We start from the raw sequence: 13,439 nt of genomic DNA on the forward strand, positions 1-13,439 counted from the left end.
CTCCACCCATTTCTGAGGGTCAGAGAGATTAACCACGTGCCCCAGGTCACCCAGCCTGGACGGGGCCGGTCTGGGACTGGGATCCAGGACTGTGGATTTCCTGTGCTGTCCTCACGTTGCCCAAGCCCCAAGCCCCCAGAAGGACACCAGCTTCGTGCTCTGGGCTCCTCCTCTGCAGGGGCCTGTCCACATCTCATCTGGAGCTGAGGGTCCTTCCTCATTATCCACTCCCAACACAGCAGGGACAGCAAGGGGCAGGGTGAGGGGTGGACTCTGAGTCTCTTCAGGATCCATCCCCACCCACAGGGCCCTGATGCCCCCTTGGGAAGGAGCTTGGGCTGCTCCTCCCATAAACCCCCTCCTCCTGTCCTGGCACCCAGGACTCGCTGTCTCTCTCTGTGTCTTTGACCCAGTGGCCCCTGTACTCCCTACCTCACCCTCTCACAGGGGGGTCTCCTCCCAGCAAAGATGCCAATAATGTATCTGGAGCCTAAATCCACGGGTGGGGCAATAATGGGACTTACCTGAGACCAGGAGCTCCAGGGGTTCACTGGGTTGTGACCACACCTGGGGTCTGTTCCTGTAGCAGCCATAGCATCTGAACCTCCACCTGTGGCTGGGGGTCACGGGGCCCACAGGGAACAGGGCCTGGGACCACCCACTGGGCTGTCTCTGAGAGTCCAGGGTCCAGGAGAGCCTGTGATCTCCTTCCTTAGTCAGAATGAACCTGTCAAATTTCTGCCCTGAGCCACACTGGAGGGTCACGTTCCCTCCTGAGGTCAGGACAGGGCTGGGCAGGGCTGAGAGGCTGGGTTTGCTATAGGATCCTAGGAGAGGAGGAGGGAGAGTATTAATGGGCTCACACCTCCCTCATGGTCCCCAAGGCTTGGCTGTGAGAGGGAGACGCCCTGAGAGCAGACCCCCTTCCTGAGGGCAGAGCTTGAGGCTGGGACCTCTGAGTGTCCTCTCACCTGTCACCACCAGCTCCAGGAAGTCACTGCTCTCTGACCAGCCCAAAGGACTGTAATAGTAACAGTGATATATCCCAGCATCATGCACTGTCATGTGTGTGATGGAGAACTTGGCCTTGTCTCCGGGCTCCTGTGGCTTCTCTATTTTCCATGGTGCTGGTCTTCTCTCTTTATACAGATAGAACTCTTGGCCCTTCAGGGTCCCCTGACACCAGATGGTTATGGGGTTCCCCGGAGGGATCACAGAACCTGGCTCAGCCCAGACAGTAGGTTTGGGGAGGGGCCCTGGAAGGAAACCAAAGGCTGGGTTAGAAGGCATTACCCACCCCACATTCCTAAGATGCCCCACATCCATTAACCCAGAACCACTGTTCTCCATCCCCAGATGCACAGGCTGTATCCCCTTGTCCCCCGTGAGAGGGACCTGGGAATCCTGGGGAGACTCACCTGCCTGCACTGGGGTCCTGAGGCCCACACTCAGCCCTGGAAGAGAGTCCCTGTGAGACATTTGCCCCAAGCCCAGAGCAGCACCCTCCTCCCCATGAGCCTCCTGAGTCCTGGGGTCCTGACAGACCAGGGCTCCACCGTCTCCCTCACATCTCACCGAGGCAGAGCAGGGCCGTGAGGGTGGGGGTCATGGCGTCTTCTCCGGGAGGTCTCAGCTGAGCAGATGGAGGAGGCCACGGTGCTAGTAGGGTGGACAGACAGATGCACGGGTGGTGGTCACTTGGTGGCTGGCCCTGCCTGTCATGGGGTTGTCACACCAGTAGCCTATAGGCGAGGGCACAGCCTCTCTCTAGCAGCCTGGCTCTCATTTTCATGGTGAAGTAGCAAATAGACCCAGAGCCTCCCTCCTGAGATGCCCCTTGCAGGTGAGGTGACCCAGGGCACATCTTTCCCTGTCAAAGCCTCCCCCACAGGGTCCCCTCCCTCCTCAGCCCGTCCATCAGCACCTCTCTGTCATCCTCACCATGGACAGTGCCACCCAGGCCCTGCAGAGGCTTCAGGAAGACGTGGGTCCCTGTGGTCCGCCGAGCTCAGATCAGCAGGGACAAGTTCACCTTTTAACTGTGCAGCTCAGGGTGATGTCACTGTGATAGTGAGCACTGGGGGGAAACACAGAACAAATACGGGAAGGAAACAGGTCCCTTCTATGGCCCCAGATTGTAGCTTTCTCTCTATCACACCCCCTACATGGACTTCTCCTTTTCCTTGCAATGGCATTCACCCCAGTTTCCTGGAAATAAGATATGTCTCATTCCTGCCTCCACAGTGATCCTTGTTCCTTAAGCAGAGCTATCCCCTCATCCTGTCCTCCTCTCTTCAGCTTTTGGGGTCAATAAGGGGTCCAGTGCTCTGATGTTGGGGACATAGCTCATATTTAAATATTTCACTATCATTCCTGTTCTGTGTGACCTTGAGCAGTACCAGCCAATCTCTGCATTTCGGATTCCTGGTGTGAATCACATAGGCATGAAGCCAAATTCTCAGATTGTTGTGGGATCAGTGGTGTCTGGGATGTGGGCGAGATCAGCCCTTGATAACTTGCAGACCTGATTAAGATGTGTGGGATGAGACATAAGAGGATCAATGTGTCTCACTTCACAGTCAAAATGAGGGATGGGTGTGTCCCCTGAAGAGCCCTCATCTGTTCCTACTACTGAGAAATAATATTTCTAAAAGATGCAGCCACACTCAATGCAGCGGAAGTGAAATGAGAGTTCCCCAAACAGAGAGGGAACCACAAAAAATAAAAGGGATCAAAGCGAGTGGCCACTGGTGACCACAAGTGGTCATCTGTGAGGAGTTCTCCACCTCCGTGTGGACAGGAGAGGGACCCCAGGGTCGTCACAGGCAGGGACGGGATCGGGCACAAGGTGATAGGTGGGTTGCCCCATTTCTCATGCTTGAGGATGAGCATTGAGGCATCTCTATGCACTGACCCAGCCCAGGATCAGCACTGAGCCGAGTGTGTGTGTGTGTGTAACAAATTCAATCCAGCCTAGTCCAACAGGAGTGTCTGTCCAGGTGTGAGTGTGAGGCTCACATTGGAGCCATCCCTTCTGGGCACATCACAGTCAAAAGCTGAGTTTGGGAGAGTGGATGCTACAGCTCTCCATCCCCTTCAGATTCCAACATCAGGTGAGCCCCGTGAGTAACTCTCTATGGAGAATCAGGTGTGAGCATCTACAAGGAGTAGATGTCAACAAGTCCTCTAATTATGAAAAATAATGCTAAGAAAGGCTGCCTACAGAGTCTTTAATGCAGGTAATCATGTATGAGACAACAGAACACTAGGAATATAAGAACCAAATTTTAATCAAAGACTGTTGAAATGTCAGAAACAATGAAGGCGAAAATTGAATTATTGGAACAACCCCAGGGCTTATATGATAAAAGTGTGGAGAATTTTGGAAAGGCATTACTTAAACAACATAGAGGTAAAAAGGAATAGAAATGAAAACATGATTTGATTTAACACTCTCAAATATTTTTTTTTCCACCCAGGAGAAGATACAGCTGAAGATACAATAATGAAACTGGAAGACAGCATCGAGGAAATTTTGTAGAATACCAGACAGAGTGAAATTGAAAACTTTACATGCATGAGAATAGAGTTCTGGTCAAGATGGTTGTGTAAGCATGGTCATTGGAACCTCCCACAACCACATCAAATTACAACTAAACTACAGAACATCCATCATGCAGAACTGCCTGAAATCTAGCCCAACAGAAGTTTTATAACCGAGTATATACAGAAGCCACATAGAGAGTGATAGAGACGGGGGGAGGAAAATGGGGTGGTCCCATACCCATGTGTGGTGGTTAAACACTGGGGGGCGGGGATTCTTGGTTGTGAAGGTCCTCGCTCAGTTGTGAGGCGTCCCAGAACCCCCAGCCCAGGGTTACAGTGCTGGGAAGAGAAGTCCCCATAACTTTTGGTTGTAAAAACCTGTGATGATTGTGGTTGAGTGAGACAGAGGGTTTCTGGAGTCCCAGGTGTTCCTCTTAATGGGCCTGTGAACACATTTACTTGGACTCCCTTGCCCTGACGCTCTCCAGGACCTACATTGCATCTTGAAAGCTACCAGGGACATACAAGGAGGACTTAAATATTGTCAGGACTAAAGCTGAGGGGGCAGATTTCTCCCAGACAGAAGTGCTGGCAGATGTACGGGAATAGAAGGAGAAGGGCCATGTGTGTTGTTTCAGGAAGAATGAGGTGACGATGATATTGGCTACACCTACGGGCCAGTGGGCAGCTATTTTTTCAGAGAAGCAGAGAGAACACGCAGTGTCCGGTCCATGAATACACACATGAAACATGTGTCTTCATAGTTCATGTCAAGTGGAGGAAACAGATGAGAACTGACTTTATTGTACACCAGCTCTCCTTTACAAATAAAAAAAGGCCAGTGGATATGGTAAAAGTACACAGAAGGGGTTAAATTGTTAGTGAAGAATTTTATAAACAGCCAAATTATTATATTAAAGGGCAAAGGGGAAAGGACCAGAGGGGAGAAATCTATAAGGACAAGGAGACAGTGGCCGGGACGGAAAGGGCCACAGTCCAAGGGCAGAAGGTCCAGACCTTGTCTTTGCACATGAGCGATGACTCTTCCACCTACAAGGACCCTCAGACAGGTCCTTCAGCATATGTCCCACGTTATCTTCCAGAACATTCTGGGCACTTGAGATTCATTCCAAAGGCTGCCCCTCACTGAATGGAGCATTGTTCCCTCTGTGTTCACATCCTGGCTTCATCCTGGATCTGTTTCTGGTTGTTTTGAGACCAAAATAGCAGCACCCCAAGCACCACCAGGACCAATCCCGCCACGCCCAACCGGATGGAATTCTCCATGGTGTAGTCTTGGGCCTGGGAGCCTGGGAATTATGGGCAAAGTGGTTATAGAGGTCAGAGCAGGACAAACTCACCCAGGACCCTGGATGTCCACCAGGGCTCTCATCTCCCCTTGGCAGGACACGACAGTCTATGCTCAACCCCATAACTGAAGGGCGTCTCCTACTCACCACTCTTGGGGTCTGAGTTGTTCTGTGATGGGCTGATGGTGCCGGCTGCTCCTGAGAACCAGAAACCAGAGGGGCTGTGTGAGGCTTTGATGCCACTCAAGCCCAGAGTCCCCACTACTATCCCCTTTCTCATGACCTAACTGCTACCAGTCCCTCCACAACCCCTTTCTCTGCTGGAGAAGGGTGCTGTCTTCTTTCATGGATTCTTCTCTGAGTCGCTTTGGAGCACAGACTGGCTTTTCCTGGAGAATTCAGGACTGGGGTGACATATGGTCTCTCATTGCAGGAAACAATGAGTTATTTCAATCTCTCTGCTCATTGTGTGATTCTGAACCATGGAAGCTACCTCATCTGGATGTAAGAGCTTATATTTAAGCAAAAGCTGAGGACCAGTTATTTATGGGTTGGTTTCAGATATACAGACATGCATTTATGTAGACGTTGAGCAATTCTTGAGCAACGGGTGGGTTCATTTTTATGAATACAACTGGTAAATGCAGCTGGGAAAAAAATACACAACACCTTTGAAGCATCTTTTGTAAGACAGTTCGAGTAGAGTTATCTTGTTTACGTCCTTAATGTTTGAACCTTAAATGTATACGTGTAAGTAACTATTGCTGAAATGTTTTCATAGCAAAAGCAATAATAGAGAGGTGTGTGCAAAATAGGTCAGAGGTTATAATGCTAGGCGAAGTAAGCTAGTGACAGAAACACAGATATCATGTGATCTTACATGTGGAATCTTATATGTGGAATCTAATGAACAAAATAAAGTGAAGAATAAAGAATTGAACTAGAGGCATGGAAACATGGAACAGACTGATGGATCTCAGAAGGACAGGGGGAGGGCTGGGAAGAGATTAACCAATGAATTTACATGCATATACACATAACCCATGGACACAGAGAATAGCGTGGTGAGGGCCTAGGAAAATCAGGAAGGGAACCAGGTGGAGAAGGGTTAAGGAAGGAAAAAAGGGGTGCGGAGCATCTGTAATACTCTCAACAATACAGTTGTGTGTGTTTTTAAATGTAGAGAGCAGCCATGAATTTCACATAGAGTCTGGGCAGGAATCCCCTAGTTCCTCATGAGCTTTCCATGGTCCCCCTTGAGTCTCAGGTGAACACTGACAGCCTGGAGGCCTCCAGGGGGCACAGGGCCTTGCAGAGTGGTGCCCACAGGTGGGGACACTTCTCACTACAGCAGTGTCCAGTGGAATCATGCTCTGGGGAAGGTCCCGTTCCCCCTCATTGGACAGAGAGAATGTGTCATAGGAGACATCAGAGTGACACTGGAGGGTCAGGCTCTGTCCGGAGACCATGATGGGGCCCTGATGGGTCAGGGGGGAGGACTTCCCAGACTCACCAGGGGAGGACAGATGTGAATTACAGAGACTCCTTCTCCCATAACCCTCTTCTCCTAGCCTGGCTCACAGGTCTCACTCTCTCTCTCTCTCTGGATCTCTGGCCCAAAAGTCCTTGTGCTCCCCTCACCCTCTCATATGGGGCTCCACTCAGATTAATGACTCTAATAACACCCCAGTATTTGGTGCCTGAATCAATGGAAGGGACAATAATGAGACTCACCTGAGACCAGGAGTTCCAGGGGTTCACTGGGGTGTGACCACACCTGAGGATTTTTCTGGTAACAGCCATAGCATCTGAATGTCCCCCTGTGGCTGGGAATCACGTGGCCCACAGAGAAGAGGGCCTGCGGCCACCCATTGTGCTTTGTCTGTGAGTCCAGGGTCCAGGAGAGCCTGTGATCTCCTTCCTTAGTCAGAATGAACCTGTCAAATCCCTGCCCCTCACCTGAGACCAGGAGCTCCAGGGGCTCACTGGAGAGTGACAGCAGGTAAGGGGAAGGGCTGTGTGAACTGGAGCACCTGTAGGTGCCTCCGTGGACTGAAGTCACAGGACTCAGGGAGAACTCTGCCTGATACTGCTGGGCTTGGAGCTTTGATCTCAGAATCAGGGGGACATTGGGGGCCCCCTTCTTGGACAGAAGGAATGTGTCCCTCCAGCTCCGTGACTGACACAGCAGGGTCACGTTCTCTCCTGAGGCCACCCTGAAACCCAGCTGAGGAAGGAGGGCCAGTCAGGCAGCCGTCCTCGAGAGAGGGAGGGAGGGTGAGGGCTGCCTGCCCACCTTGTTCTGACCTGAGAGTCACCAGGCGTCTCTCTGAGGACCCTCCTCTCTGTCTGTCTCTGTTTCTCTCAGTCTCCCCATCTCCCCTCTCAACCTCTCTCTCTCTCTGTCTCTCTCCTGGGGCCCTGCACCTTCATTCTGGCCTCACCACCTGAGATCCCCAGCAGGGGCTGTGCAGATCTGGGTGCCTGGCTGAATCCACTGGATCCTCACCTGCCACCAGGATATCCAGGGCGTCACTGGGGGGCCAACTACAAAGAAAAGGTTGTTCCTACTCTAACATATGTACCCACCCCCCACTGTCAGCCTCTCTGAGTGCCCAAGGGGGAAGTAAGCCAGAGAGAGCCCAGCCTGGGGCTGCAGGACAAGGCTCTAGGGGAGGTCTCATCCCCCCTCCTTGGACAGAGCGAATTTGTCATAGCCGACATCAGAGTGACACTGGAGGGTCAGGCTCTATCCAGAAGCCACAATGGGGACCTGCTGGGTCCGGAGGGAGAGCTTCCAAGACTCACCTGGGGAGACAGGATGTGAATTACAGGGGCTGCTCCTCCCATAAACCCCTTCTCCTGGCCTGGACATCAGGTCTCACTGTCTTTCTCTGTGACTCAGGCCCAGGAGCCCTTGTGCTCCCCTCACCCTCTCATATGGGGCTGCACTCAAATTAATGACCCTAGGACAGCCGTGGGCAAACTATGGCCCGCGGGCCGGATCCGGCCAGATGAAATGAATAAAACTAAAAAAAAAAAAAAAAACAAAAAAAACAAAAAAAAAAAACCGTACCCTTTTATGTAATGATGTTTACTTTGAATTTATATTAGTTCACACAAACACTCCATCCATGCCTCCGGTCCAGTTTAAAAACCCATTGTGGCCCTCGAGTCAAAAAGTTTGCCCACCCCTGCCCTAGGAACACCCCAGTATTTGTTGCCTGAATCAATGGAAGGGACCATAATGGGCCTTACCTGAGACCAGGAGCTCCAGGGGGTCACTGGGGTGCGACCACACCTGGGGGCTGTTCCTGTAGCAGCCATAGCATCTGAATGGCCCTTTATCGCTGGGGGTCACGGGGCCCACAGGGAACAGGGCCTGGTACTGCCCACTGGGCTGTGGCTGTGAGTCCAGGGTCCTGTAGAGCCTGTGATCTCCTTCCTTAGTCAGAACGAACCTGTCAAATCCCTGCCCTGAGCCACACTGGAGGGTCACCTTCTGTCCTGAGGTCAGGACAGGGCTGGGCAGGGCTGAGAGACTGGGTTTGCTGTAGGATCCTAGGAGAGGAGGAAGTAGCATGTTAAATGGACTCCCTCTTTCCTCATGTCTCCCAGGGCTGGGCTGTGAGGAGGAGACACCCAGAGAGCAGACCCTCTTCCTGAGGGCAGAGCCTGAGGCTGGGACCCCTGAGTGTCCTCTCACCTGTCACCACCAGCTCCAAGGGGTCACTGGGCTCTGACCAGCCATCAGGGCTGAGAGAGTAACAGCGAAATATCCCAACAATAAGCTCCGTCATGTGTGGGATGGAGAACATCACCTTGTCCCCGGGCTTCAGTGGCTTCTCTCTTTTCCATGGTGCTGGGCTTCCCTCTTTATCCAGACGGTACTCCTCAGCCTCTGGGGTCCCCTGACAGGAGATAGTGAGGGGCCTCCCCAGGGGGCTCACAGGGGCTGGCTCAGCCCAGAGGGTGGGTTTGGAGAAGGTCCCTGGAAGGAAACCAGAGGCTGGGTTAGAAGGCATTACCCACCCCCACATTTCTAAGATGCTCCACATCCATTAACCCAGAACCACTGTTCTCCATCCTCAGATACACAGGCTGTAAGCCCTTGTCCCCCGTGAGAGGGACCTAGGACTTCTGTGAAGACTCACCTGCCTGCACTGGGGTCCTGAGGTCCACACTCAGCCCTGGAAGAGAGTCCCTGTGAGAGATTTGTCCCTCAATCCTGAGCAGCACTCTCCTCCCCATGAGGCTCCTGAGTCCTGGGGTCCTGACAGAGCAGAGCTCCCCTCTCCCTTGAAATCTCACCAATGAAAAGCACAGCGATGAGGGTGGAGGTCATGGTGTCTCCTCGCTCCGGTGCAGAGTGAATGCGATGGTGCCGTCTGGGCAGGCACAGAGGGTGTGGGAACAGGAAGGCTGGCCCTCCCTCTCCCATGGTTGTCACGTCATCAGTTCCTCATGAAAGGGAGCAACCTCTATCTCGCAGCCTGGCCCTCATTTTCATGGTGAAGCAAAACATAGACCCAGAGCCTTCTGAGATGCCCCTTGTGGGTGAGGTGACCCAGCGCACCTTCTTCCCTGTCAGAGCCTTCCCCACGGGGTCTCCTTCCTCTTCAGCCTGACCATCAGCACCGCCCTGTGGTCCTCAACATGGACAGTGTCACCTGGGCCCTGGAGATACTTCAGGAAGACGTGGGTCTCTGGGGCCTGCAGAGCTCAGATCAGCAGGGACATGCTCACCCTCTCCCTGCGCAGCTCAGGGCGATGTCCCTGTGACAATGAGCATAGAGGCAAATGCAGGGAAATAAGGGAAGGAAAACCAACTCTTCTCATGACCCCAGAGTGTGGGCTTTCTGTGTCCCACAGGCCCCTCATGACCTTCTCCTTTTTGTTGCAGCAGCCACCCTCTCCTTCCTGGGAGCATGATTATGACTCACTCCTGCCTCCTCAGTGCCTTGTTCCTCGGGCAGAGCTGTGCCCCATCCTGTGAGCCTGGTTCCAGTCCTCAGCCCAGGGAACAGTAAGTGGTCAGTGGCCTGATGTTGGTGAGAAAACTCATTCTTATGTAAATGTTTCTCCATCGTCCATGGCCCTTGTGCCCATGAGCAGTAACATTCCATCTCTGAGCCTCAGTTTCCGCATCTGCAACATGTTGTTATGAACCCAACTCCTCAGACTAGTTGCGGGTTAAGTATTGCCCAGGTCCTGGAAGGGGTCAATCCTGTTGATTCCCAAATCGAATGAGGATGGGTGGGGTGAAACAGGAGAGAATCAAATTATCTGACTCCACAGTCAACGTGGACAATAAATGTGCCCACCCAAGAGCCCCCATTTGCTCTCAATGCTTAGAAATGCTACTTATAGTATTTCTGAAAGATATAGCACAGTCCCTGCATAAAAAGGGAAGTAAAATTTCCCAATAGGAGAAGCATCTACAGCCAAGAAAATCGGCCCAAGCTGAGTGGCCTCCGATGGCTGGGATTCACAAGGGGTCAGAGGAGGGGAGGGTCCCATCTCTGTGTGATCAGAAAATCTTCTGCAGGTGCTCACATGCAGGGAGGGATATGGAACAGAAAGAAAGTTGGATGCATCCTTGGCCACTCTACATATGTTGGTAATGGGCACAGGAATATCTCTACCCACTGACCCAGCCCATGGTCAGCACTGAGCCACATCCCCTGTGTGTGAGAAACAGATTTAATAATCCAGTCTAGTCCAACGTGGGTTTCTGTCCAAATGTGAGTGTGAGGCTCATATTGCAGCTGAACCTGCCAGACACTACAGTCAGGTGCTAAGTGTGAGAGAGTGGACACGATGGGGCAGGACACTTCCCCCTTTTCAGGTATGAATGTCAGGACAGCCTTGGGAAAACTCTTTATGGACACTTAGGTGTGTGGGAGGTGAGTGTCCTACAGGAATGGATATCAAAGAGAAACTCACAAAATACCACATAGTGGTATGAAGGACTGTCCACAGAATCATTAAGGGGATTATCATTTCTGAGACAACACTATGAATATACAAAACACATTTCGATTTAAGCATATTTAAGTACCTGGGAAAAAATGAAGTAGTAAATTGAATTTTGGGGACAACAGAAAACAGGTTATTATAGAAAAGAATATAGAATTATAGAAATAAATTAGGTAAACACCTTAGAAGTGAAAAGAAAGTAAAAATGTGATTTAACCACCCTTAAAATATTTTGTTCAACAAGAAGATACAGCTGGAGATCCAATTAGGAAACTGGAGGACAACATTGAGGAAATTTTGTGGGAAGCAATAGAGAGAGACTGGAATTAGAAAATTAAGATACATGGAGAGCAGAAAGAGATAAATACCAGTGAATATTGTAAGATTCAGGAGGAATTAGGTGAGAATGACATTGGCTGTAGACCTAGAGATCAGTGGCTGGGTATTTTGCAGAAAAACAGAGAGAGCACACAGTGCCAGGTGCATGAATATGCAAATGAAATGTGTGTATTTATATTTCATATCAAGTGGAGGCAATCGATGAGAGCTGACTTGATTGCATGCCAACTATCTATATATATAAAAGGCTAATATGCTAAGTGTCCGACTGTCCTGGTAATGACCTAATGTAGCAATGTCAGCTTCCTCTCCATAGCGACTAGCCTCCTTGAAGTTTCTTCAGCCCAGGAACATGACTTGCTTCATAGCCAAATGGAAACATTTCACACTGTAACCAAAAATCTGTGAAGCGTTTTAACGTGCTGCATCTAATTTGATCCACACAAAAGTCCTAGAGTGAGTAGATAGGAGACTCGCTGGAATCCTATTTTCATCTCATTAGCCCTAAAGTGGAGATTTTGAAAACTTAGAAACTTGACCCAACTGAAAAGAAGTAAGAAATGGTGGACCTTGAAAATGACTTCAGGTTTTCCTCACTGCACAGAATATAGTCAAACACTGCTACAGTAAAATATTTTACCCTTTATTCTCCATGTGTGATCTACAATAATAATGTGCTTCATGTTGATATTTACTGCTGTGTTGTTGACAATTACCTGAAAGAGAACTTGTGGTGCTTCACTGGGCTGGAAAAAGTTTAGCTAAATCAGAAAGCAGGTCTAATTAACCAAGTTTATTCTATATCTATAAAAGGTGAAGTTGACTCGTGCAGGCACGGTACATATAAAGCTCTCCCTGGCGCCAATCACATGTGTGTGTTTCCATCTGTCATTGTTGATCGTGAATTTGGTTGACACTTCTATCATAGAGAAAGGCCGATTAGCAATATTAAAATATTTTTTCTAATCAATTTCCTTTCGATGTGCATGAATTCATGCACTGAACCACTAGTCCTTTAATAAATAAAAAAGGCCAATAGATATGGTAAAAGTATATTGAAGGAATTGTGAGTTGAAGAATTTTATACTCACACAAATTATTATGTTAAGGGGCAAAGGTGGAAGCATCAGAGGTGAGAATTCAATAAGGATGAGGAGACTAGGGCATGTCTCACCAGCTTGAGCTCGCAGCTCACCTGTTAAACTCACAGGTCAGGCTCTGTCTTCAGGAGGTTTGAGGAGGGTTTGGGAGGTGGACACTCAACCATCACCTTCTGGAAGTCTGGCAGTCTACCAGAGAAGGTACAGCCCGAGGCCAGAGCAAAACCTTGGAGAAGAGACACATTAAAAAGAATGTGAAGAACACTTTCCTTTGGAACCAACCCCAATGTGGAACCAATCCTGAGATGGTGAACCCCAACTCTGAAATCTCCCCCACATCCATGTGCTTGGCTTCATTCCAAGTCAGATTTAAGGGCCACTGTGGGTTAGAAACTCTCATGGACCGAGTTTAAATTCCGAGTTACATATCACGAGCTATTGGCCATGAGTTTCCTTCTGATCCCGGTTTCATACTAGGAAAGACTCAGTGTGGGATTGACCTCAGGTGGGGCTGATGAGGCAGGTGAGGCCATGTGTGTGGGAAACACAATGCTGGCATCTGAAGTGTTTGCTGCGCGGGATCAGCAACCACTTTGTGATAGATGTGGCCACTCATGTAGGGCATGGGCTTTCAGGTCCCTTCCCTTCACTCAATTGTGTGGAAAATAATGATGGTTATAGAGGAAAAATGCACCACCCACCAGCCGCGATGTTACCGGACAGGGGCCTGGCTGAGAGCCAGTCTGCCTGGGGCCTGATTGTAGTGTGTGGATTCTTGACTTTGTATAGGGACCATTTCACAACCTGAATCCAGTTAATTCTGAGAGTAAGTTTATGAAAGCGACGGGCCGTGAAACAAAATAATGTCTTAAGGTAGAAGAGGAAAGAGGAGAGAGAAAGTCAGAAAAAAAAGGGGGAGCCTTGAAGACAGGATGAGGGGTAAGCCCAGTATGGGCTGCTGCTGCCCGCTGATCCCCTGGTTGCAAGTCTCCTGGGGTCCTTTGAAGTTTAGGAGAAAAACAGCAAAGAAACAAAGTGTGGGCGCACTGTAGTGAGAATGCCATGGCTCCTTAGTCTTGAGGCTTTTTATCTCAATGTGGCTCACTCTAGACTAGAGCATACCCTTACCCCATTCCAGCCATGAAGATGTTATTTCTTCCTACAT

The 13,439-nt window shown here is 50.1% G+C and overlaps 1 protein-coding gene across 1 annotated transcript in view; it reads right to left on the bottom strand.

Moving 5' to 3' along the window:
- Positions 1-9,321, bottom strand: part of LOC139000266 (immunoglobulin superfamily member 1-like) — a 33,909-nt gene extending 24,588 nt beyond the window's left edge. The window contains exons 1-6 of the mRNA XM_070402518.1: positions 9,168-9,321; positions 9,011-9,046; positions 8,563-8,847; positions 8,115-8,417; positions 972-1,256; positions 525-827 (exon numbers count right to left, since the gene is read on the bottom strand). Of these exons, the coding sequence (XP_070258619.1) occupies positions 525-827; positions 972-1,256; positions 8,115-8,417; positions 8,563-8,847; positions 9,011-9,046; positions 9,168-9,297 (1,342 nt within the window). The 5' untranslated portion in view covers positions 9,298-9,321. The remainder of the gene's footprint in view (positions 1-524; positions 828-971; positions 1,257-8,114; positions 8,418-8,562; positions 8,848-9,010; positions 9,047-9,167) is intronic.
- Between the last annotated feature and the right edge of the window lie 4,118 nt (positions 9,322-13,439).

This window comes from Myotis yumanensis, unplaced genomic scaffold, assembly GCF_028538775.1.
Source record: "Myotis yumanensis isolate MYYU_CA2020_CCGP unplaced genomic scaffold, mMyoYum1.0.hap1 SCAF_23, whole genome shotgun sequence".
In the NCBI taxonomy this organism is placed as follows: Eukaryota; Metazoa; Chordata; class Mammalia; order Chiroptera; family Vespertilionidae; genus Myotis; species Myotis yumanensis.